General features: G+C 50.1%; 1 protein-coding gene across 12 annotated transcripts in view; it reads right to left on the bottom strand.

Moving 5' to 3' along the window:
• Positions 1-26,876, bottom strand: part of KANSL3 (KAT8 regulatory NSL complex subunit 3) — a 517,274-nt gene that overhangs the window by 418,508 nt on the left and 71,890 nt on the right. For all 12 annotated transcript variants that reach the window (XM_078666984.1, XM_078666988.1, XM_078666986.1 and 9 more), the window contains exons 4-5: positions 26,651-26,741; positions 26,026-26,211 (exon numbers count right to left, since the gene is read on the bottom strand). In XM_078666984.1, the coding sequence (XP_078523110.1) occupies positions 26,026-26,211; positions 26,651-26,741 (277 nt within the window). The remainder of the gene's footprint in view (positions 1-26,025; positions 26,212-26,650; positions 26,742-26,876) is intronic.

Below are 26,876 nucleotides of genomic sequence, written 5' to 3'. Positions count from 1 at the left end.
ATTTATAGATGTAATTGCATAACCAAAATATAAGGCCTTTGTAGGAACGCCCCCACATTGCAGTGTTCATGCTCCCCTCTGTTCCTTGGCCACATTTAACCTTTTGAGGGGGTCCCTTCGTACATGTTGCTCACTTGTGAATCCAGCACCTCTGAAAGAATCCAGCAATCTCGACGCCGACGGACGCCGCCGAATCCAGCTCGACATCGTGAGTAACGGCTCCAGTGTCCCGCTTCCTCGACGCCGGCCGCCGGGCCGGATCGACGCCAGCAACAACGCCAGTGAGTAGTGAGTTCGGCTCCAGCTCCAAGTGACCTCGTGTCTGCACCGCTGCTGATCGCATCGACTTCGAGCCCTCTCGACGCCGTGAGCGCTGCTCACTCTGGCAATATCGACATCGACGACGCCGTATCCTGCTTCATCGCGTGAGCGCTGCTCCCGCCTGACTTCGGTCGACGCCGCTGCAGATCGCCCCGACTCCGAGGCCCGATCGACGCCGAAGACGCGACGCCGGACATCTCGACGCCGCTGATCATCGAGTGCTTCACTTTTCCAAGGTACTGTGTTGTTGGGGTCTGTGCGACTCCGGGCTCGACGTAGCGCTCCTCGCGGTCGACGCCAAACCTTTGGATTAACTCTGCCTCGACATCGTGTGACTCCCGTGTGGGTTACATTGTTGCCAAGAACTGTGTTTTAGAGAAGAAGAGTTGCTTTTGATACTAAAGACTTTGTGCTAAGAAGAAACCGTGCTTGAACTATTATTTTTCCTTCCAAGAGTATTTATTAAGACTGTGGTATATTTTTGTCGTTATTTGGTCTTGTGCTAAGCCTTATATAAAAATCCTTATTTTTATAATACTACTGTGTCGTGTCCATTTGTAGTGTATTCACTTTATTACTGTATGTGGTCATAAATGCTTAGCGCACTGCCTCTGAGATAAGCCTGTCTGCTTTGCCAAGCTACCAAGGGGGTGAGCAGGGGTTATCTAAGTGTGTGATCCCCGTGCCCTGACTAGAAAAGGTGTGTCCCTATTTGTCAGAAGTGTATACCTCTGCCAACTAGAGACAGCCGCTTCTAACAGGGAGCCTCTCTGGGCTCGAGAAGCAAGGACCACGTGGGAGCCATCTCGGGGCTCGAGAACAAAATGGTGGGCGGAGCCTTGCAGGCTCATAGGGACAGGGGCCAAAGGTGGAGCCTCTCGGGGCTCGAGGACAATGGTGGAGCCTCTCGGGGCTCAGGGGCCAGAAATGCAGATGGAGCCTCTCGGGGCTCAGGACACGTGGGAGCCTTCTCAGGGCTCGGGACAAAATGCGGGCAGGCGGGGCCCCCTCGAGGAACCCGGTGTCACTGGGGGCCCCATGGGCCGTGACGTGGCCTAGCGGGGCCGAGGGACAAAGCTGCGGCCAGGCGGGGCCCCCCCTCGGGGGACCCGACAACACTGGGGGCCCCGCGGGCCTCTAAACACATGCGTGCTCGCGCTGGAGGGGAGGGGCGGGCCCCGACAATGAGCCCCGAAGCCCCGCCTCCCCTCCTGCAGCACTCACCGGCGGGCAGACGCGCCGGTCTCTCCTCGCTCTCCGGGGCTCCCTCTCGCTCCTGGGGGCCCCGGGGGGGAAGCGGCACTTCTTCTGGGGGACGCGGAGTAGGCTCCCACCGCTCCCTGCAGGCTCGGCTCTCCGTCTCTCTCAGTTACAGCTCCCAGGGCCGCCGGCCAATCAGAGCGCGGCCCGGGGAGACGTCATCAGCCCAGCCCGGGCCGGCAGCCAATCAGAGCGCGGCCCGGCCTCACGCGGGGTCCCGGGCTGCGGCGGTGAACTCTGGGGGAAATTGACGAGGGCCAGGATCCCTCGATAAGGGCAGCAATGACGGGGCAAGCGAGGTAAGCACTCGCTGGGGCAGAAAGGCAGCGCCTCGAGGCGCTAGGACAGCCGGAAAGCACTAGAAGCCGGGATGAAGCGCCCCAAGGCGCTAAGACAGCAGGAAAGCGCTCCCAAGCGCTAGGGCCCTAAATAGCAGAGACCAAAGGAAGTCCAGGATCCCAGTAGATCAGGAGCAGGGCAGGGCTCAGGGAGGCAAGCCCTTCCCCTGAGCCCAAGCAGCAGCATGCCCCTGGCAGGATGCCAGTCAGGACAAGCAGGAAAGAGAGAGAGAGAAGAGGGCACACCCTCCTTTTATACATGAGATCCCTTTGTCTAAAAAGGGGCAGGCAGGATGAGAACCAGCTAGAACTGGTTATAAGGAATTTCCTGTTACTGGCCAGGCTAGGACACCAGACGCACCCCAGGTGGGTGGGACCAGCATTGTGGGGGAAAGCCCAGACCCATACAGGACACAGGCACAGCCCCTCCCTCACATCAGCATGTTGATCTCTCCATTTACAACCGGGGCAGACCCACACAGACTCCTGGAGTCAGGCTCCCCAGCTGGCTTCAGCCAATCACGCGCCAGCATACTTACTGCACGCACACACCGATGTCTAGAAGGGGCACTTCCCTTCTAGACACACACACGCTGCATACATCATCTTGTAGCATTCAATCACACGAGTCCATACATACCAGACTCAAGCCTGTACCCCTCACGCACCAGGAACTATCAGGGACACACACATTCCCCATGCATTCCTATGGGAGGGCAGTCCTCACCCATCTACACGCACTCCGAGTGGGAATCACCATCCCCAGGTCACATTTAACAAGCAAAACTTCAGGGGTGGACCGACCAGAAGGGCCCAGTCCAACACCCTCTTGATTCAATCCTCCCCAAGACCCCGGTTCAGACCCCCATAGGCAAGACAAAATCCCATGGTTTAACCATGAGCTCCGCTTACTAAAATAACTGTAAAAAACAAGAAAGAGCCTGGAGGAAAGAATTCGCTCCTCAAAAAAAGAGACTATAGCTGCACAATTCTCAGATATAAAAAAGCTCTCAAATCCGCTCAAGCAGCTTTCTTTGAGGAAAAAATCAGAACTTCCTCGAATCCATCCAAAGAAATGTATCGTATAATAAACAAACTTTTAAAAATACCAGACCCCCCCCCGCCTGCCGATCCTCTCAAGAACCCTTGCAATGAATTCGCATAATTTTTTGACGTGAAAATTCAAAACATTTAAAAATCTCTCCCCCCCCCCTCACTGAAGACACTTCTCCCGATCCTCTGCCCCCCACTCAGATACAACCCGGCGTAGGTCTTAACGCTTTCTCCCTCACTAGGGAAGAAACCCTCCTCCCTATATTCTCATCCATCAAAAGTGGTTCCCCTTGTGACCCAGCCCCCCCCCCCCCATATTCTCAAATCAGTCATACCAACTATCCTTCCACCTTTGGTCCAACTCATAAACACGTCCCTTATCCAAGGCACGGTACCCCCAGGTTGGAAAAAGTCCATTGTAAAGCCCCTCCTGAAAAAGTCATTTCTCGACCCAACAGATTTGGGCAACTACCGTCCCATCTCCCTTCTGCCGTTAGTGAGCAAAACAGCTGAAAAATTTGTTAACAATCCGCTCTCAACCTACTTGGAACATAATAACCTTCTTCACCCTTCACAAACTGGCTTCCGTCCAGGTCAGGGGACGGAGACCACCATAATGGCGGTCGTGGAAGAAGCGCACAAAATCTTAGACTCATGTGGATCAGTGGCAGTGATCCTCCTGGATCTAAGCGCGGCGTTCGATCCCGTCAACCACCACATTTTGACCCATAGGCTAAGTGCACTAGGTATCTCAGGGTCTGCCTTAGCGTGGTTGAAATCCTTCCTTCACAACCGATCCTTCCAAATTTGAGAAGGATCTTCTCAATCACACTCCACTCCTTTACTCTGTGGCGTCCCCCAGGGCATTCCCTGAGCCCTACCCTTTTTAATGCCTACATGTCACCTCTCCAGGACATAGTGTCCCCCTATGGACTCAAACTAGTGACGTACGCCGATGACACGCAGCTTGTAGTATCTCTAAGCCACCCGGACCAGTCCACTGACAACCTCCATTCCTGCCTTTGTGACATCTCACGCTGGATGGACCGATCCCATCTCAGGCTGAATGCAGAGAAAACGGAGATCATGCTACTAGGCAATCCAGCCCACTTTAAGTTAAACTTGCTGTGGCCTCCCTGCATGGGTGAAGCTCCAACCACTAAATCCTCCATTAAGAGTTTGGGCATATGGCTGGAACAGGATCTGTCGTTCGCAACCCAGGCTAGGAAATCAGCAGGCGTATGCTATGGTATTCTTAGGACTACTCGAAAAATCCTGCCTCTGCTCCCTCAAGACACCAGGAAGCTCATCATCCAGGGCCTTTTAATTTCCAGACTAGACTACGGTAATGCCCTGTATCTTGGCGCCCCTAAAAAAGTAATTGCCAAACCTCAGGGAGTACAAAACGCGGCAGCTAGGCTGTTAACAGGCACTACACGTAGGAGCACATAGGGCAACCATGCGCTTTATAAATCCTCATTTCATTGTTATGCTGGTAAATTGTTGCAACTGCATTTCTATCTTGAGTGTTATGTTTGGTTATTGACTCAATGAGCTTATGAAGATTCCACAACTGTTATGCCCTATCTAATTTGAGTATGCTATTTTGCTGCTAAATTCACACGTTTAGAACTAACAATAAAATGTTCTTTCAGGTGGTGGCCCTTCATATGCATGGTTTGTGTTTTTTTTTGGGGGGGGGTTATATTCATATTCTCTCTCTCTCTCTTTTTTTTTTTTTTATTTCCATGGTAATACCTACACACGTTCCCCTGGCCAGAGGGGGAGACCTTCGACACTAACAAACCAAATACATAGGGCAAAAGAAGGCCAGAACAGAGGTACTGTTGCAACTGTGGCCCAACTCAAGGAGGCCCAGACAGACTATCCTATCCCAGCACCTGCAAGTAACATATCCATGCCTCCCCCACCATATGGAAGTATGGAGGTGCTCTCACAAATGCCTGCCCTTCTTGCACTAAATCATACCAATCAGTCAGTCGAGGGAGCCAGAAGTCCCCCTACCGAACAACTACATACAGACATGGGTGGCCAACAGGCCCAGGCAATCCCAGCATCACCACAGTCCAGGGCTAGAACTCCTCGAAGCTCGACCGCCCCCCTCCCCCCGTCTGTCGCACTCAACCCATCGTACCCCAGCAGCGCGAAACAGGCACTCCCACCCGTTCTGGTGAATGCACTTGGGTGATCTGGAGATTCATAGCAGTACTAGACAGTGACACAACGAGTGGAGGGATACTTCAAACCGAAGGACATGGCCGCTGTGGAAGACTGAATCCGGCACAGAGGGGGACATCCCGCCTGGAACTTCCCCTACATGTACGATTGCTTAAGAAGATAGGAGAGCTATGTTAGGAAGAAACCAGAGACGCTACCCTAAGCCAAAATGGGCCAGCTACTGCAGAAGGGCACGTCCAGATGGATAAAGAGGGTCTCAGAACCAAACTGCCACCGTTGCTGGATGGGACAGGGAAATGGATGTCATGTTTTGAGAAGAACACCACAGCAATAAACCTAGCGATAGGCAATGCCACAAGTCTGCTAAGGAGTCTCATCGGAGAGAAGACTAACAAGGTGTTTGCCCAATCCCGCATCCCAGAAGTCACGTTGACAAACACCAAGCATGACGGGACCACATTCCATTCATACAGGCTCCCAATATGGACAGCCCTGAGGGAAATATTCCCCAACTGCCCAGATGGAGGAGGATTGATGGCAGAAAGTAAGAAACCTGGGCAAAATATAAGGACTTTCTAGACTGAATGAGGGAACAATGAGGACAATAAACTGGACAGCCATGGACCAATACAGACCTTCAGATTGCATTCTTCTTTAACATCCTCAACAATCATTTGCAATGCAATAGGTCTCGCAGTTACGCAAGTTTAAGCTATTGGCATTGTAAATAACAATGCCTTTCATTTAGGTTTTCAAAAAGAAAACAAAAATAAAAGGCATTGTTATTTGCAATGTCAATAGCTCAAACTCACGTAAATGCGAGACCTATTGCATAGTAAATGCTTGTTATTACTCCCAGCACTCGGTGGAAGAAAGGACTGCTAAAAATATCTGAATTTAAATGTTTTTCATGCCTGCCTTGGCACAGCGCAAGGAGGCCTTTTTGTGCAACCTGCACAACGTGACGGAAATTTATGCATTATTTGTCTCCCAAATGAGTCTGTTCCTATCACAGAATTATAATGGATGCTTCCAAAATGAGTCGGGAGTGACACCCAGTGCCGCAGTGTGTCGCGGCGCACGAGGGCTCGAGAAAAAGCAGCAGCACAGCACAAAAACAATGTACGAACAGACACCAAGATTATGGATCGGGAACAGACCCAGGCCGCTCCAGGTGGAGAAATACAGAGCTTCGCGCCCTGAGAGCCGCAGTACCTACACCCCTCATGAGACCCTCTCAGCGCCTGCAGCACCTCTGTCTGCTTTGAAAACGAGAGGGAGCGCTGAAGGCCTGAGATCAGACGCTGCAGCAGCTCAGCCGCGCCTGGGTCTTCAGTAAAACGAAACACGAATGAAAGAGGGGTTAAAGTAGCAGGATGGACTGAAGGGAACCAAAGGGAAGAGATCAAAATAGTCTAGGGCAGACACAGCAATAACGAGAGAGGAGAGTTGGCGGAAAGGCGAAGGGTCGGAAGCAAGAGAAAGTAATGTGAAGCGAGAAGCAGAAATAAACAGCCCAGAGGCGATAGAGACGATAAAAGAACAAGCGTGTAGGCTAAAGGCCGAAGATATTTAATATGCTTTACAATCGCTCGCCATTGCGGGTTGGCAGGGGGCCATCTGTTTTCACTCAGCCGTGTTTATATTTGCACTGCGCTAATGCAAAAATAAACACACGGCTGAGTGAAAACAGATGGCCCGACAAAGATAAGAAAATGTTTTGCGACAGTCGCAAAGCGGACGAGCCAGTCCAGATGGGCCGGACAAAAAGGCGAAAGGACGGCAACCAAAAAAGTTCATTTCCAATGGCAGGCCACCGTTTAGCATAAACGGTGACGCCAGCCAATAGAAATGAGGGGTGGGGCTTCAAGTCCCCTTCTGAAATCTGCTCTCTTACAATATCTCTCACCCAGCGAGCTGCGCTTTGCGCTGCAATGTTAGGCGAGACCTAAAAAGGAGCAGCCCACTGTGAGAAAATGGCTTTCTATCGCAGCACTCCCTTACTTTGTGCCTGCCTTTTGATGCAACTTTGACTGTAGAGTACTGGGTTCCTGCAGTCCAGGTTTCCAGTACCAGTGTTCTTTCCCTAAAAACAGGTCCACAATTGGTACTTCTGCCCCAAGTCCCTAGTAAGTGGTACCTAGGCCCTGGAGCCTGAAGAGGTTCCCCTGGGACCTCACCCTCTCTAGGACCATGCCACTGCCCCTGCTGCTGGCATGCCCCTGTGAGGTGAAAAAATGAAAAAGTCGACATGGCACACTGCCTGTGTGCCATGCCTGCCAGAACTGCCTAGGGAAATCACTCCTCTAGCAGGCCTACCAGCCCCAAGGCAGGGTGCACTGTATCCCAGGTGTGGGCATATCTGCATGAGCAAATATGTCCCTACAGTATTAGGATCTATTCCTTAATATTGTAAGCGCCAGGGAAGCTATAGAGAGTACTAGGGCTGGGAACTTAACAACTCAAGTTCCACAGCACCATGATGGCTTCACTGAACACAGGAGTGTTTGGTACCAAACATCTCCTTTTAATAAATCCACACTGATGTCAGTGTGAGATTTATTAAAACATGTACTCAGAGGGCACCTCAGAGGTGCCCCCTGAAAATCTTCCGACCCTGGTGTGAGCACGGACTGTCTTTAGGCAGCCTGCCAAACACAGACATATTTATGGACTACTTGGTGGAGAGCCTCTGCTCTCTGGGACCAGAAACAATGTACATCCTGGGCAGAGGTGTCGCATCTCCTCCCCAGGATGGGCCACCGCTTGAAGGTGATGCTGCAAAGGCCTGCCGCCTTTGTAATGAGACCACCAGCCTCTGCTGCCAGCAGCAGATGGCAGCCCTCGGTTTACACCCACACTTTGGGCAGCAAAACTTAGAAGGGCTTGGAGGTGAGCTCACCTTTGCAAAATCCACCCTTCAGGTGGAGTAGGCAGAGTTAAGCACTCTATTCAGTCCCCTCTATCTTGAAGGATGAGCAACCCTCCAATCAGGGCTAGGTGTATTCCCCCTCCCTCAGGAGAGTGGCATAATAGTGAGTGTAAACACCCCAGGCAAGGTGCCCATTGGCCTTACCTGCTACTCCCATAAAACGCCCCTACATTTAGTATTTAGAGGGCTCCCCTAGACCTAGAAACTAGATCTAAAACTACCTAATAAAAAAGAAGACATCTCTGCAGAGAAGCGGACGATGACAGCTGCCCTGGCCCCTGCCCTACCGGCCTGTATCGAGCTTCTGCGAATCTGCGACCTATCTTGCAGCCAGCAACCTCTGAAAACCCTGGGAGGACTGTTGCCTTTGAAAAAGACTCAAATCTCCCGTAGACACAGGATCGGTCAAGAAGAAAACTATTCTAAGGGCTCCAGATCCAGCTGGAACTGTGATCCTTGCCCACTCTGCACCAAACGGCCACAGCCCAAGTCTGACTGATCCAACTGCCCAGTGAAGTCTCACCAGCAATCCTGACCTTGAGTCCAGCATTGGCTAACCGCTCCTGACCTCCAAAACGCAGCCTACAGACTGAATCCAGAGGCTCCCCCTGACTGCGACCGGCTCTGGTAAGAAGACTCAGACGTCGAAAGGCACCTCTGAACCTGAAGCCCTTGGGCCTTGGTGAACTGAACAGACAGTGCCCCTACGATCCCCTACATTTTTACTTACACTGCGGTCGTTGGTCTCCCACTTGCAACTTACGATGCGATGCCTGTAGCCTGTTTATTCAAAGAAGAAACTCCATTGAAAAGCATCGGGTGCCCTGCACCCGGCTCCCCCTGTGCCACTGGTGGTGTATGTTTGGTGGGCTTTCTGGCCCCCCTTCGCTTCTGCTAACCCCCAAAGCTCCAGGCATCTCAAGTCTCCATTGAAGTGCATTAGGCCTAACTTCGACTTTAAAATATGCACCCGGCCTCCCCGAAGCCGCTGGTGGTGCAGTTTTGGTACTAAGCTGACCTTTGCTTCTTGCTGACCTTTGGGCCTGAAGACTTTATTTGTAAGTGTGGTATTTACTTATTAAACTGCATTATTGTTTTACCTACAGGATAACATTGAACTTTTGAAAGTGAAATGTATTTTTTATCTGAAAACGTACTTAACTTATTGCAAAGATCTTGGTCTTAAAATAAAACATAGTATATTTTTTCAAAATTGGTGTGGATCTCCTTACTGAGTCGTGTGTAAAATTATTGGTTGATATACAATAAATGTCTTACACTCCTCTGTGTTCGGCCTAAGGATGCTCGCCCACACTATCACTAGTAGAGCACTTTGGGTTTTACATCGATCCCTGTACACTTTTGGGGAACCCCTGCACTCTGTGCATGGTATAACCCCCTAGAGGGCATACCATATACACAGCCAGCCTACTACACCCACCGAAATACAAAGTGGATTGGACTGCATGGTATGGTCAGACACCAAACCCTGGTGGGTAATACAGGCCCGCATTTTACATTATTACAGAAAGAAACAGGAATAAATTCAGGGAAATGGAGCAAGTCCAGAGAGACACTGCCAAGTGGTTCCAACACAATTCAAAGGACAGGCCTCGAGAAGGCAACATTGGTCGAAATCGCGCAAATGGCACCAGTTTTCAAGAGGGCTCCACTGCAGAACCCTAGATGGCTTCAACCCAGTGATAACGGACAAAGTCAGGGAGGATGGCAGCAGTCCGACCTCAGAGAATGTTACTATTGCCACGGAATGGGCCACATGGCCAACAACTCCACCTAAAAGCATATCACGAGCAGTGATTGATAAATCAAGGCCCGTCCCTACAAAATCCCCATCCTCAAAACCAAGCCCAGGGTAACCTGAACGCACCCCCAGCAGGGATGGCTAGCTGTGTAAAGGCATTTTTATTCCCAGACTATCACAAAATCCACCTACACAGCAAGTTCAAACCGTCAATGCGAAACATCCACTTCACGCACACTTCAAAACTCATTTCAGAAATAAAAACTAGTGAGTCAACATTAGCAATTCATGCCTTTACTTGCATTTGGGACACTCGGAGCTGTTGCACAATTTGCCAATCTGGAATCTGCACTTGGGTCTGCCATTCGGGTGCCGGCAGGAGTCTACTCCCCCCTATGCTGCTGATACCCTAGGGCGAGGTTGGTTGGTCACACCCCAGGGGGGAGAGACAGCCTGATCAGAGGGCAGAGTGGCTCCCAGCCCAGTGCATAAATGCAGGCACCCAGATCTCCTCACACAAGTCCATTTGGGATGGGTTGAAATAGCCAGATCAAACAGACCTCACCCTTGGGTGTGGTCCAGTACTTACCTTCAAAACAGATAACCATTTTTCTCCCATAGGAACCCATGTTATAGGATTTTGGGCCTAAAAATGTTCCAAGTGTGATGCGGGTTTGATGGAGTTGGTCAGGGTTACATGGCCTACGTATCCAAATATGCCTCAGGTGCCCGAGACTCTGGACGTGGGCTGGCAGGCGGTAGTGGGTCAAGGTTGGTTTCACTGCTATATAAAGCTACGATGGCAGACTCAGGGTCTCTGGCCTTTAAGGCATGGGATGCTTCGAACGAGGATTTACAGTCACCATTTCAGCCAGAGAATAGCTTGGTGAGGGGATGCACATTAACACGTAAGGTATCCAGTAACGCTCACCTAAAACTGTTGCATTACAACTTCCTGCAGAGGGTGTACTTAACCCCAGTGGGACTACATCAAATAGACCAGACACGTCCCCATGAATGCCCTAGATGTAACAGGGCTCAAACAGAGTTTTTGCATTTAGCAAGGGATTGTTCGGAGGTACAGTAGTATTGGATTATTGTGGTAGCAAAGATAAGCGAGGGGGTGGTTATGCGAGGGGAGGTTACACCAGATCATTGCCTCTTGGGGCTGACACAGAAACACAAGAAACAAAAAATGGCTTATACATTGCTACAGTTAGCCTTGGTACTGGCTAGGCCAAACGTACAGTGGCTATAGGCTGGATGAGCGCCCGAGCCCCGACATTAGAGAGTTGGATAAAGGATGTGGGTGAATTGTCTCTTGCATTAGGCTTGCACATGAAAGCCTGTAGAAAGGATGAAAAATTAGCGGAGAACATCACACTCTGGAGAGAATTATGCTGGGAGCTTCTTAACCCAATGGGAAATGGAAATGGTCAGAATGATACCTCTGATAGTAATAGCGAAACGTAAAGATAAGAACTGTGACATACTGTAATCATGTACGATGTTCATTTAATACATGTTCAATGGAAGGTATGTGCTTACTCGCATATTCTGTTTTAGATAAACATGCTGAATAGATATGCCACTGGACTCGGTCACCATACGGAAAAAACGAGAGTGATATATGTTTAAAACTATGCGCAACTGCTGTAACAACTGAATTTCATTGCACAGTCTAAAAACTAAGTATATCTTTTTTATACTTACCTAATTGGTCTGGATTCTGTCTCTGAGTGTGTGTGTATCAGTCCTTGATTGAGTGAATACAATAAATGCTAAACACCCTGCTCGCCCAGACTACCATAAAGAGAGGGGTTAGTACTTACCTTATTTAGCCTCTGCTATACCTCTGGGGACTCCCTGGACTCTATGCACACTATACCTTACTTTGGTATAGTATATACTGAGCCAGCTTTCTACATTTGTCCTGGGCATATCGTGTGATATAAGAGTTATTTGCTATGATGTTGAATTTCTTCTGTAAAAAGTAAATACGGCTATATTACTTTACAATTTTGTTTTGTGATTCAATAATTTTTATTAATATGTTGATTTTTTCACTCCCCACGGTCCACTTTATACCCCCTGTTTACTGTGAGCGTGGCCACATCCATTTACATGGCCAAAGACCTGCCTCGTCAGTTCACCCTGACATTTTTACAGCGCTTCTGTAGGGACCTTGTCCATGTCACTTATAATTATACTGAACCCAAAACTAGCATCCCACATGCAATACACAGCGCACTCTTACACAAAATGGTATCAGCACATGATCGCCGTGGGCGTCCAGACATCAGGCAGGTCATTTTACATCTGTTCACTGATACCCCATGCAGTAGGCACAGGCAGGCTTTACTTGTCCCAAAAGATAGATCCTTTTCCACCTGTACCTATGTAGGATTACAGCCAAGATACAATCCAACAGAGTATAACCCCATATAGTAGTAGTGAACATGATCAGTTACAAGACAATCCCACCGCACTGTACCTTTTCACCAAGCTTAGCGATATTTAAACAGAGCTAGATAGGATAGGCAGGAGGGGCACCAAAGGGGAGGATACTGTCTGACACGGAGACGGTCCAGAAAATAGTTTCTTGGTGGTAGCAAAGCCACCAAACCGGTGTACAAACATGTCCGCTCCGGCTCCCATCTATGGTCCCAGGGTGGCCCATAGCGTGTCTGGGGGAGTCTTCTTTAATAGCAAATAGACCCGGACATGGATCTCCAGTGCAGGCTCATCCACCCTGATGATGATGCGAAGGGAAATGAGTCTCAAAAGTTGGGGGGGGGGGGAGGGGGCTGAACACCAGAAAAGACAACCCAGGTCAGGAAATATGGGCTACTGAGACAGATATAAACATGTAGTTGGAAGGAAGGGGCCAACCCGTAATTGTGCGGACACTTGCAAAGCATTCCTTGAGTTTCAGAGGTAAAGGAACAATTCCACTCGGCACAAATTAGAACAGTGGCACAATACTACAAATACAAAACATTTAATGGGGCACCTTCAGGCTGATGGATACCTATTGACAGTGCAGTGAATTTGCTTACACCCAGCTCGTCCCCGGATGGCAGGTCTATGCTCCCTTGTTACCATACACACCCCAACACTGATCATCCCTGAAGATGATTTGTTGTACCAACATCTGACACAAAAGAAGACAACTCTGTTGCACCAGGCTTGAGAGAAAAGAACTGCTGATTATTTTGGATGGGCTCAGTTCAAGGACATTCCAGAAGAATTTAGGTTGTTTTCTAAAACACAAGTAAATTCGGGAGGGTCCATGCCCTTCTTCACCCTGCAGTTGAAAGCAAACGCCTGCTGGTTGCAGAGAACCAGACACTAAATGTTGAAAATGATGAACAGTATTGAGATCGGCATTAATGCAATCAAGAAAGAACCAAGAGCCATCCACCTCATGGTGATGCAACATCTATGTGTTGGACTTGATGACAGCAATGGAGAGAGGGTATTGTGCCAAGATCGGTGCGTCCTGTGACACGTTTATCACAGGCAACGACATGGATAACGGGACTTTGACTCTTGCCATCCAAGCACTGCACCGTTTACAAACAGACATGCATAAGGAGGGAGGTGCCCCAGAGCAGGAATGTTATGCCAATGGGTTTTCCTGGCTCCCTCGGTAGTTGACTAGCCTGTGTACGTGACTGCAGCTCATTCTCTTCTTCATATTGTTTTTGTGTGGTTTCCTACAATTGGGGGTTCCTGCTGTAAAAACATAGTCCTCAAATTGGGTAGAATACAAGTAATTAGGGAAGTAGTAATAGTTCAAACTGAAGCACGACAAGCATCTATTAATGTGACTGTCATGAAGTATGGGGTAAATGATGTAGCTGAAAATCCAACTAGAGGCAGGAATGTTAATATTGAAAAAGTTGATGTTGATGTACGCAATGATACATGTGTGCATAAAAAAATTAATTGAATCACTGTTGTCGTAATCATAGATCTGACCTCTCCATCAACCCAGAGTCAGAAATACGTGGTCAGGCAGGCCCTGCGACCTAGGCCTGAGGCAACTGATTGATTAGATCACAGGTGGGGTGGCACGTAATCAGCAGAACAAAAGTGCAAACAGGAAAAACACAAATTAATCCCACAGGTAGGCAGTGACACCATAATGGGGAGATTGGCCCCAATAAAATGCACATGACTGGAAGGGCGTGCGTTCGCAAAACACCATAAAGTTAGATGCACATGAAGTTAGGAACACCTAGCAAATGACAACACAGCACAGGCAGTAATCATGCGCTCCCCATGCCAGATATCTGGACACGTTACCCACTAGCCATCATTGCATCCACGCAAGGGCGGGACAAACCTGCATTAGTTATCAGGTGGGAGTCATTTATGACTCCAAAACTAGGCCCACATTTAACTTCCTAGAACGGATCAATGAATGGATTCATGATGCGTCGAGAAATGTATATAGTAGTGATCATATCATACTTTGAGACAGTCCTCAAACCCCAACTCTGTATCTGTTCTCTCAGCAGAAGTGTTTGATTAAATCAACTGTTCCTGTTTTGCCAAATACCTCTTGTCTTTGTTTTTTTAGGTAAATTCACATTTGAACAACATCACTGTAATTCAATCTTAAGAATGCAATAAATCATTTTAAGTAGCTTTGCTGTATTGAGCATAAGAGCTAGAAAGGCTACTAGAACTCTCATGGAGGGGCCACAACAGGTTGGGAGCCAGTCACAGGAACCACTTAGATACAAGAAGTCAGTTACCTGTCAGGACCATCAGTTTCAGGATCCCCACTATATATTTGTCCTGCAAAGAAATGGTCCTGATAATGGGGCAGCAGGATGCTGAAGATACTGAAGAGGTGCGCGAGTTTTCCTAGGGCCACCCTTGGGCAATTGAACTTCAGGGTTTGTCTTTGGCTTTAGGACTCTATCTCCCACGATGAACAAGCGGAGACCAGTGCAGGTCAAGTGGCAATTGGTCTCCCAATTACAGCATTCTCAGCGGTTACTTGCAGGTAAGTAAATCTTTCTTTGTAGGGGGACCAGGGTCTACTTTGAATTCAACCACAGTTCCACGAAAAAGAGGGCACTTTGTGTAGGTCACCACTCAGTCTCCAAGGCTGCACTTCAGCATCCAGCTGTCGGCAGGTGTTCCTAGACAGATAGGCTCTCAAGCGTACAGGCTTACTTAGCTTTTGTAGTTCTGATGCTTAAAAGGAGGCTAGCCACCTAGCCCTTGAAGTCACTTATTCTGTGCTGGCACAAACAGAGCTCTTTATCACTAATGGGTAGAGCAGGCACATTTCTCTTTACGAGTCCCTTGAGTTCAGGAGGTGCAGTCCAGTCTTCAGTGCAGCCTCTATTTGCTGGGTAAGGGAGCAGCAGGGCAGTCCTTCTGATGTCCTCTTTCCAGTCCATCAGTGATCTGAGGGCTGAGTGCCAAGACTTAATATCCAAAGGGGCAAAAATTTCCATTAGGTAACCCTTCCCATTCTACATCACTTCCTGTGGGTTTGGCCAGAACCAATCTCAGAGCATGCTTCTCTACTTGAATCTAAGATGGGTAAAGTCTTCTTCCCCTCTGTGGAGCTCTGGGCACTACCCTAAGATATACCCAGCATAGTGAGCCACTTCTCCTGGAAAACCAGTTCTACAACTTGTGTTCCCACTCTGGAGGAGATGTCAGCCTATCTGCCTACAAAAAGCAGCTGGCAGGTTACAGCGTGACCGGCACTTGCTTCACTGAGGTAATAAATAGCATTTTTCTAGCTGGGTCAACTGGGACTAACCCCAGGTATCCATCTTGCTGAAGGACATCATACCTCCTCCTGCCAGCAATTCTCTTTGTTCCTGTTCCTGGGTGCGCCTCACGCTTCTTAGCTGTACCGACAGCCTGTTGTCATGAATGGCAACTGTTGAATATAGTTAGCAAAGGCTACCTTTCTATTAAAAGTGTGGCTCACTGGTTAGAGGAGGCAGGCCTGGAAGCAGAGGTCAGCCCGGGACCAGGGTTCAATTCCCGGCTCGGCGGGGTCTTGAGTCCTAAAATGTCCATGGATTCGACAATTCTCGCTCCGGTGCCTACTCGATTCACGGGTTCACACTGTGCGACTCTGGGCAATAGCTTGCTTAATCTCCACAAATGCCCCTCGCGGCGGGATGCCTGGCTTTCACCTTGCGGATACCCTGCCGGGGTTATCTCACAGGGGAATACCAGGACGGGTTCCCTAAGCAAGCGCTTAGAAACCGCTTGGTGATTTGCGCTATATAAATTCCTGTACATTTACATTTACATTTAATCCGATCGATCTCGAAAATGAGTCTAGTTTAATGTAACAATTAGTTTGATACCTTGGAGTAATATCTGTGGTGGTCTCAAATGGAAGCAAGCAATTAGCACACTGGCTAGTGTAACTTCATGTTAGCCATCAGGGTCACCTTCCTTAGTACAGTAAAAAACACCATTTTGAGTTTTGACTGTCGGGGCATGGCGAACATGATAGAAGATGCCCTTCTCTTTAATATCTAGCACCCTGCCTTGTGGGCTACTAAGGCCTTCCTTAGGAGTGACTTATTATTTAATATTAAAAAGGAAGGCTTAATTTTGCCACGTCGAGTTGTTTTGGAGCTGCAAGACTAGGCTGCAGTGCCAAACCTTGAGTCATGTTTTCACCTAGGTGGTACAACTAAGTCCCAAAGTCCACTAGTGACATTTAACTTACGAGCTCCAGGTACTCCTCGCACCATATACTAGGGACTCACATGTACGTTAAATATGTCAATCAGTTTAGAGCACATACACTTGATTCTGAACAGCAGTGCCAGTGCACTTCATCAGTCCGAATCTTAGGGGGGTGATCATACAAAAAGAGAGACTTTCGTATACTAGTCAATCAAGTAACTCCCAAATCCATGGAGCTGCTGACATGACATTTCCCAATCTGTGCAACTCAGACCTTCCATCCAATTTACGGGCCTCCTGGCCAGAACCAGACTTCTTCGATGAATTCTCAGATATTCTCACAACCTTGTCAATCCGACATTGAGGATTTCAACCAACCCAGAGAACACAAGTTCAATAAATGACATTTTAAAAACGTTTTTAAAAACACACACAAGATACACTCATCGATTTTCTTAACATGATACATCAGGTCATTCAACCAACACAGACTCCAAAGTTCATATCCTCAATATTGAATTTTCAGCATCACCATCAATACAATGCGTACCACCCACACACCTAGCTCAGACTGACCACTTTGCTAATCCTATCTCCCTGCCCAGCACCCTACCAGCAAAACAAGGTCTTGAAAAAAAAAGACCACCAAACTTTCTTATCCTTCATACACTCCTCCATAGACAACCTAATGCTTGAACTCTACTCTCTCACTCTCTCAACTCTACATCCAATGCCAACACCCTTATAAACAACTTAAATTTTTTTTTAAAAGCTATGTGAACATCAACTCTCCAATTACAACACATACATGCAAGCTAAAGACTTCAGCACCCTGTTACTCTAAAAATCCTACTGACGGGGGCGTGGCCAAGATGGCGTCGGAGTAGGACGCCTTTCTGTGCCTCTCCGGCGCCGATCCATATTAGCAGCTAATAGCTTGTGTCACCGGCTCAGATCGGCCACCGGACTGTTGGCGGAGGTCTGCGGAGTGGTGCGGTGAGGTCCGGTGCCGCCGGCAGAGCGCTGCGCCGCACATAGAGGCGGAAGGTGCGGAGGGGTTGTGCGGCCTTGAAATCCCCGACCTCGCGTGGCCTGGAGGCCGGCCGGAAGTTCGGTGCTACCGTGTCGGAGGAGGGGGCTCGCCGCCGCCCGCCCGAGGTCCCCGCGGACGCCAGCTGCTTGGAGCGAGCCGCGCGAGCGGCAGAGGGAGGCGCTGCCTGCCAGTGGTCACAGGAGGTGTTTTCGGGCTGGAGGTGAGGAGGGGGCCTGATCTCGGAGGAGCACGGAGGCCCAGGAGCGCTGGTCCGGAGGGGTGGTGGAGGCCCCGGGCGCATCCCAGAAGCTGCGTTCCTCTGGGACACGCAGTTGGGCCCAGCATCGGCGCGTGGAGCTGCGCACCGGCCCAGAAGGGGAGAGTGGCTGACGGCCGGCAATCCGAGCAGGGTGAACGCAGTTAAAACAGGCTCGGCTTCCTACGGTGCGGAGGGGCCCTGGGATTTGCGTCCGGCGCCGGCCTAGAAGGTGTGTGGGCCCGGGGGACTGCCGCCAGCTTGCTGTGCCCGGACATCAAGGGGGGGTCATGAGGCTTCGATTGTGCAGGCCCCGGACATGAGCTGTGGACTGGTGCAGGACTAGAGGTGCAGCTGGGAGTGCATGCCTGGTGGCCTGGAGGCGGTCTGGATAGGGAGCGCGACGACGCCATTTTGCCTGGCTCACCTGGTCGTTTGAGTGCTTAGCGCTCACGCCTGGATATCTGGCGTCTGAGTTGCCCCACCGCACCGTTTTCTCAGGGGCTTGCCATCGCTGACTAGGGACTCCTTGTTCCTTAGATCTTGTGCGTTCCTGCCGCCTGGAGTCTCGGCGTCCGGGAGTTCTATGGGAGCCTCTGGCCTGGTGCAGAGTGGTGGACACCGAGTTGGGCTGCCCTGCGGGGCCGACTACTACGCCTGCAAGCCCGGGTCCCGGTACCGATTGGCTTGGGTGGTGACTGGTGGAACATCCGCCCTGGCGAAGGGTGCCCAGCATTATGGCTAACCAGGCCCGCAAGGGGCGTGTGGTGAAGGACGGAGCAGCTAAATCTTCACAGCAACCGGCTTCCCCGGGTACCAGTGGGTCGCCAAGAATGTCCGATGACGAGGCCCCGGCCACCATGGCATTTATGACCGAACTTTTTGCTTCCATCAAGGAGGACATCTCCGAGCTGCGGGCGCAACTGGCCTCTGATCTCCGGGAAGTGCGGAGAGATGTTGATGGGATTGGCGAGAGAGTGGCGACTCTAGAGGACCATGATTTGAGCACGGCCAATGATGAACATTTACTCCAACAGGACGTCCTTCGTCTCACGGAACAAAACTTGGATCTGCAGGCACACGCGGAAGATCTTGAGAACCGTTCCCGTCGGAATAACATCCGCATTAGAGCGGTGCCTTGGGATGGCGAGGCGGGAGACCTGCGAGGCTATGTGCAGGAACTGTTTCTGCAGATCTTGGACGAAGACGATGTGAAGGATATCCAGAAGGATAGAGTCCACCGCGTTGGGTTGCCCAGGAGAGGGGGGGGGCCGCCCCCAGACATCCTTGTCTGTGTTCATGACTTTCAAGTGAAGGAGCGCATCCTTCGTAAAGCCAGGGCCATCACTTCGCTGCAATTTCGGGACCATCGTCCTCAGCTTTTTCAGGACCTAGCAGCTTCTACGCTCCAAAAAAGGAGGGATTTTCGCCCGGTGACCTCCCTTCTGCGGGAACGCAACATCGCATATTCTTGGGGGCACCCCTTCAGGATCATCTTCAGGTGGCAGAACCGACTGGTGCAGATACGCTCCCTCCAGGAGGCGAAGGAGCTCTTGGGTTTGGATGATGTTGCCCCGTCCCAAGGGTCGAATGCATCCCCGTCTCGGCGGCGCAGTCGATCCTCCTCATGGCACAGAGTGGGGTCCTCACCAGCTCGAGGGCGCCCGGACCGCAATTCTAGCCAGCAGGAGAGGGGGAGCGCAGTGGCTTCAGTAGTTTCAGCGACGATGCCGGCGTCACAGGCCAGCTCTGGAGCGGCATGACGGTGACTTGATTAATGCGGATCGGCGCTGGAGGGGGCATAGACCCCCCCCGGTCTGGGTGAATGGATGTACTTTTGGAGAAGACTCCCCAGACCGTGACCTTGGGAGGAACCGAGATGGTCTCCCTACCCTGTCCCCGGAGTGGTCGGAGCTCCGCGAACTGTGGACAACTGGGACTGATGAGTATTATCTTCAATGTTTCTGTTCTGTTTACAATATCACTGTTTCTTTTTCTTTCAGGGGGGGGATGGAATGTTGGGGGGGCTGGGGTGGGAAATGTTGGTGGCGACTGGAGTGATTTGTGGCACATACGGTGGGTCTGGAGAGGTGTGAGAGTGGCTGTGGGGAGTGGGCTGCGGCACTGGAGGGTTTGCGGGAGGCGGAAGGTCAGGCTGGCGAGGCGCGGGAGGGGTCCTTGGGTCGCCTGTCACTGTTCCTTTGCACGGAAGATGGTTGACTGTGGGGGGGGGGGGCCCAATGCTGTCTATAGAGAGTTTTGGTTTATGGGGACATCATGCCGGTTAGTATAGGGACATGGAATGTTAAGGGCCTGAACTCGCCACAGAAGAGGCAGAAGGTGTGGAAGTATGTGACTGATCATCAGTTGGATGTTGTGGGGCTCCAGGAGACCCACCTAGCGCGTAAGGACGAGCTGCGCCTTCGACATAAGGCATTTCCCATTATCTATAGGTCTTCGGCGTCCACAAAGCATAGGGGGGTGGCTCTCCTATTTCGCTCTACGCTGCACTTCCAGCCTCATGATGTCTGTAGTGATAAGGATGGACGCTGGCTGATGGTGAAGGGGCTTGTCCGAGGGAGACTCTGTACTTTTGTGGTGGTATACATCCCCAACGCTGGTCAAAATCAATTTTTGCAAGGAGTGTTACAACGTGTGGGTGACTTTGCGGAAGGGGACCTGTTCCTCCTGGGGGACATTAACCTGGTGTGGGATGCGAATGTGGATAGCTCTGGGACCCATAGGGTACATACAGGGGTGTTTTCTCCCTCCTCACAGCAGTTGGTGGGTGAACTGGGTCTGGTTGACGGCTGGCGTTTCTTCCATTCTACCTCCCGAGATTACACTTTTTTTTCGCATGTCCATCATTCTTACTCCCGATTGGACCACATTTTTATTGGCCAGGCACTTAGAGGTGATGTCCTTGACTCCGTCATTCTTCCGCTCTCGGTCTCTGACCACAGTCTGCTGGTGCTTAGCCTCCGGTGGTCCTCACCTGGTGATGGGCAGCGGAAATGGAACTTCCCGGCCTCGGTGGTGCGGGACGATGTCTCTAGTAAGGCGCTGCGTAAGGCCATCAAGGAATTTCTCGAGCTGAACCCAGTGTCGGACACCTCGGTCTCCAACACTTGGGACGCATTGAAGGCGTCCATCAGGGGCACTTGCTTGGGCCTCAATGCAAATCTTAATAAAGCGCGGCGCAAGGATAGGGAAGCTCTGGAGACCGAATTGGCGATCCTTGAGCAGGCTCACAAGCTCAACCCTTCTAGAGTGAACCTCCGGCCTTTGACGCAGTTCGTGGGAAATTGAGAGCCCACTACAATAACAGGGCCGAATTTACGCTATTGAGGTTAGGCAGGCAGTCTTATTCCTGCGGTAACAAGGTGGGAAGACATTTGGCACGGCAGCTGCGGGATAGGCGGGAGCGTGAGTATATCGGGGGGATTCGGGACGCTGCGGGGGGGCTGCATCACCGGGACGAGGAGAAGGCGACCGTTTTTGGCCGTTTTTACGAAGACCTTTATGCTGGAGACGAGCTGGATGCGGAGTCTCAGAAGCAGTATCTGCAGCGCTTGCCCCTTCCCCAGGTATCCAAGGAGTGGAATGAGGTCCTGGAGGCACCAATTACCAGGGAAGAGGTACTCGGGGCTATTAAGAACCTGAAACTGCACAAGGCCCCTGGACCGGACGGATATACTGCCGTCTTCTATAAGACGTTCGCCTCTGAACTTTGTGACTTCCTGGTGTCCCTCTTTAACGACATGGCTGAGACCGGCTCTTCGAAGGGCTCCCTGGCCGAGGCGGTTATTACGGTCCTGCCGAAGCCGGGGAAAGACCCCACCCAGTGTGCCTCGTTTCGCCCCATAGCGCTCCTTAACTTGGATGCGAAATTATATTCGACAATCCTGGCGCATAGACTGCAGGATCCGTTACCAGCGATCATACACCCTGACCAATCCGGGTTTATCAAGGGGCGCCAGACGCACGACAATACGCGCAGAGTTGTACATCTCATTGAAAAGGCGGACAGGTTTCGCATTCCGGCGGTCCTGGTGGGGTTGGATGCCGAAAAGGCATTCGACCGTGTGGACTGGCGCTTCCTGTTTCATACGATGACGGCTTTTGGCTTTTCGGCGAAGTTCATTACCATGGTGAAGGCCAACTTCTGCAGTCCTAGATCTCGAGTGGGAGTCAATGGTCACTTGTCTGCATTCTTCCCGCATACCAGAGGCACTAGGCAGGGTTGTCCCCTTTCCCCTCTCCTGTTCGCGCTGAGCATTGAGCCCCTGGCGGTGGCGGTGAGGGAACATGAGGGTATACGGGGCATTCCGTTCACAGGAGAGCAACACAAAATCACGCTCTTCGCGGACGACGTACTTCTTTCCATTGCGGACCCAGAACGCTCGCTGCCTTGTGTTAGGGAGACCTTGCTGAACTATGAAGAGGTGGCAGGCTTCAAGGTTAACTACAGCAAGTCGTATGTCCTGAATCTTACTCTATCGCCAACAGACACGGAACGCGTGCGCACTCTGACACCCTTAGCCTGGGCTGCTGACTCGATTGTCTACCTAGGGGTCCACTTGACTCCTACTGTGGGCAAACTATTCGCGGCCAATTTCCCCTCTCTGCTGGCAAAGACTCGAGCCGAATTGGACAGATGGAAACCTAAATTTCTGTCCTGGCTGGGTAGGATCCATGCTGTGAAGATGGTTCTCCTTCCCAAATATTTGTATTTATTTCAGGCCCTGCCCATCTCTTTGGACGGCGACTTTTTTCGGCGTCTTAGGACGCAGATCTTGCGATTTGTGTGGCAGGGGGGCCGAGCACGCTTGTCCTTTGCGTTACTACGTAGGCCAAGGTCCGAGGGCGGGGTGGGACTTCCTGACGTCCAGCTTTATTACAAGGCGGCACAACTGAGAATTTTGGTAGAGTGGTCACAGCAAACATCGGAGAAGCATTGGCTGCATATGGACCGGAGTGTGGCGGGGAGGTCGGTTTGGGATCTGGCTTGGAAGCCTAAGAAGGACCGCCCCTTGAATGCCTATATAAGTACTCCTACGGGTACTGTCCTGAAGGTATGGGACACCCTTGTTGGGGATGAACGTTGGACTACGTTCCCCTCACCCTTCACGCCCTTGCACTTCAATCCAGCCTTCCCGCCGGCTCAGCGGGAGGGGCCCTTCGATGCATGGAGGGAGGGGGGTTGTAGGGCTCTGACTCACCTGTTCCATGGTCAGGCTCCCCTCACTTTTGCAAACTGCGTGAGGGACTATGGGGTTCCCCAAAATGACCAATATCGTCATGCACAACTGCTCCATTGGGCCACGTCGCCGGGGGTACTGCTCCATTGGGCCACGTCGCCGGGGGTACTGGAGGCAGCCACGAGACCACCCTCCCCATTTGAGGCCTTCCTGCTGCGGACGTCTGTAATGAAGGGGGCCATTTCCTTCCTGTATCAGCTCCTGCTTAAATCGGCGGTCTCGCCTAGGCCTAGGTATATGGAACAGTGGGAAGAGATGCTGGGGAGAGATGTCTCAGACACTGAATGGACAGCATTATGGCGGGATATCACGAAGTTTAATCACTCGCTTCACCTCAGGGAAGCCCACCTTAAGACTCTTATGCAATGGTATTTATGCCCGACCAGGCTACATCGCTTTTATCCGGCCACTTCCGATAAATGTTGGAGGGGTTGCGGGTTTCTTGGGGACTTTCGCCACATCTGGTGGGACTGCCCAGTGATTCGGCCCTATTGGGAAGAGATTCTCTCGCACATTAGGGAACTTCTGCAGTATCCCATAGAGGACTCGAGGGCCTCTGTTCTACTAGGCCTCCGAGAACCCGGCCTAGAGCACCAGACCAGAGCAGATAAAAAGATTTTGTGGCTTTGCCTGGGTGCTGCCAAGCTTACACTGGCAGCTGCCTGGAAACAAAAGGAGGCACCGGCAATTTCGCTGTGGCACGCACGACTGTGGAAACTTCTGAGTTTGGAGAGAATGGCGGACATATTCCTTGGTAATTTTAAGAACTTCCAATTCCAGTGGGGTCCATTAGTGAATTTCCTGTCTAAAGGCTTACCATCCGCTGTCTGTCCCGCATCCCTGAGGTCACTTCATTTATTTCAGGTCTAATTTTGCTGCCGGAAGGAGTTTTGGATTGACTGAGTCGCCACCACGGGGGGAGGGAATGGGTGGGGGGGGGGGAGTTCTGTTTATCGGTTTACAGTTCACCGAGGTGCATAGCGACGATATCTGGCCTGGTTATTTGGTTCAGCCGACCTATGGACATGTCAGCTCGGCTCTGTGTTGCACTTGTTGCGAGACTACAGCTGGGGGCGCATGCCAAGGACTGACTTTGCCTATGTTATCACGATTTGATGCTCTGCTTTTTTTTTGCTCTTAGATGGGCCCTTCCTGAGAGGAATTGTATCGCACCTTGGTGAACTTCATGTGTGTAATGTTCCTTTAAAACTGAAAATAAAAATTTTATGAAAAATCCTACTGACAATAAATGTTCCATCCGCAGACAGGGAAGAAAATGCAAGAAAAACTCCCAATATGCAGGCTGCTCATCACATCAGCCAACGCGATCAATGAAGCCACCAACCAAAGCAGAACTAAGTTTAAGGCAATCAAGTACTGCAACAACCCACTGCTGGACGCTCGTTTCCTCACTCTACACAAAAGTGAAATAGCATCAACCTCTTCTTCGGTGAAAAACACCCACACATTTGTCAGCACCTCCTTCAACTCTTAAACGTATCCTTTCCCGTAAAATCCCACAATAGTTAGCCTTCAAAGCCCTATACCTCCCAGATCTCACAGACATAATCAATGCTCTCAAAGCTATTTCTTATGAAGCGAATGTCTTCCCATCAGCCATCAAAGCTCTCTCTGGGTATGCTCTTTCACCCTTATTTATCTTTGTCATTGCCTCCCTCACCAAAGGCATCTTACCAGAAGCTCTAACAAGAGGCCAGATCTCCCCACCCATACAGTAATGTACATTAGACCCTGATTACCTATCCAAATACCGGCCAATCACTCACCTACCATTTATTGGCAATATCACTGTACAAGCAGTCTATGTTTAAATCCAAGATCCCATCAATGCTAACTATCCCATGAATGACTATCAGTCTGGTTTCAAATCACGTGGGCGCACAGACACTGCATCCTCACACATTGTAAACAGTACCCTCTTAACCATAGATGACGGTGACCCATTCCTTCTGATTTTCAGGATCTCTCAGCTGCCTACACTGTCTTACACTGGCTTTCCTAATACTTTTCCAACCAACGCCAGTTTGTTCTCATAGGCCCCTCCAGGTCACAAAAGATACCCATCACAAGTGGATTTCCCTAGTCTGCTTTAACATTTACATGGAACCGCTTAGTTCTCTCCTCCCCGATAACAGCATCAGGATTCACTAGTATGCCAATGATACACTACTCTACTTAAAAGTCTCTTCTGCTTCAGACATCCAAAACTGCATACTAATCAGCCAGGCCTAGATGCCATGCACCTACCTGAACCTAAACCCAAAGAAGACAGAATTATAGTTATTTTCCAAGAACAGTAAACAAGATACAGAGCAAATCTGACATGAACCCCAAGCATTTCAAACCCCAACTTTCATCGAATGCCAAGTTGCTTGGATTCTTGACACCAACCTCATTCTCAATACACTGCCAAAGAAACATAGATAGCCTGGTCCCAACTCTCTCATACAGTCAAACTTTTTCTTCCAAAAAGCAACTTCAGAACTACTATTCAAGTCCTTGTACTCTTGCATATAGATGAAGGTAATGACCTACTTCATTGCCTCCCAGACTCCACAATGGACCCTCCTTAGGGGCAATCAACATGCCAGCATGTCTCATCCAGGGCCTCAAAAAATATCATCAGGTCATCCCTATCCTGAATGAACTCCCTTTGTTCCCATTGCTGGCACGCACCACCCTCAAGACCAGCTGCATAATATACAAAGCTATTAAGACCAACATCCATGCTTATCTTGCAGACAAGCTAACCATCTCTGGAGGATCTTGGTGCACTCATAGCCAGACAGTCAAACAGCTGACTTCGAGGTATAAAGTAGAAAAAAACAAGACAGCAAACCTTACATTATGTGAAAGGATAATATTTTTAACTGTTACTACTCCTCCTCTCTGGCACTCTTACCTTCCCTTTCAGTGTCTGCAATGCATCCAAGTAGGCTGCAAGCATGGGCAGGCTGAGCGTCTCTACCAGCACGGCATGAAGCCACTGTAGCAGCTTGATGTCCCAATTCACACTGGCGAGTGACTGCCGTACCCGCCTGGCACACTTGTCGACCGCAATTCTCCTCAGGACTGGTTCATTAGAGGCCTAAAAGGTAGGGACATGCAAGAAGAAGGAGACTGGATCAGGGGATACATAGCAGTTTTAAGGAGAAATAGATACACGTGAATACCGTCAAAGGATATTGTTAACAGGCCTTACAAGGGATGCAGCCAGAGAGCAATCTATAGTGGCTACATTAAGAGATGAAAAGCTGCATATTTTTAACAGATAGCACGAGGAGAATGGACAAATCTTCAGCAGTGGAATCAACCAAAAAGATGACAAGACATGCAGACATGAAATAATAAAGGTTGGTCAATGGGAGTTAGAAGTGGTGTGGCTTGTAACAGATGATAGAACAATGAAAAACAGGGAGAGGGAATAAAAGGTTGGGATGATGAGGGAAAAGGAGAAGTCAGTAATCAGTAGATTTGCTCCTCTGTTGTTCTGGATGACGGCTACAGGAAAGCAGATAACTTCTCACCCCATCATTCGCCAGCCGAGCAAGTCGGTCCGACTGAAGTGCCTTCAGCAGCTTGTTGAACAACTTGTTTTGAGACACAGTCCATCCAGACCTAATGAGAAAGACATTTTAAATTAAAAAAAGTTTAATATTTTTGCAGAGTCCCAGAGTTATTAACGCATCAGACAGTAGATAATAAGCTATATGAGTGCAGGGTGCAGAGTTCTCCATGGTCTATCTTCTAGAT

The sequence above is a fragment of the Lissotriton helveticus genome, chromosome 11, assembly GCF_964261635.1.
Source record: "Lissotriton helveticus chromosome 11, aLisHel1.1, whole genome shotgun sequence".
In the NCBI taxonomy this organism is placed as follows: Eukaryota; Metazoa; Chordata; class Amphibia; order Caudata; family Salamandridae; genus Lissotriton; species Lissotriton helveticus.
Note: the sequence above shows the minus strand (reverse complement) of the source record. Positions and strands in the feature narration are given on the sequence as shown.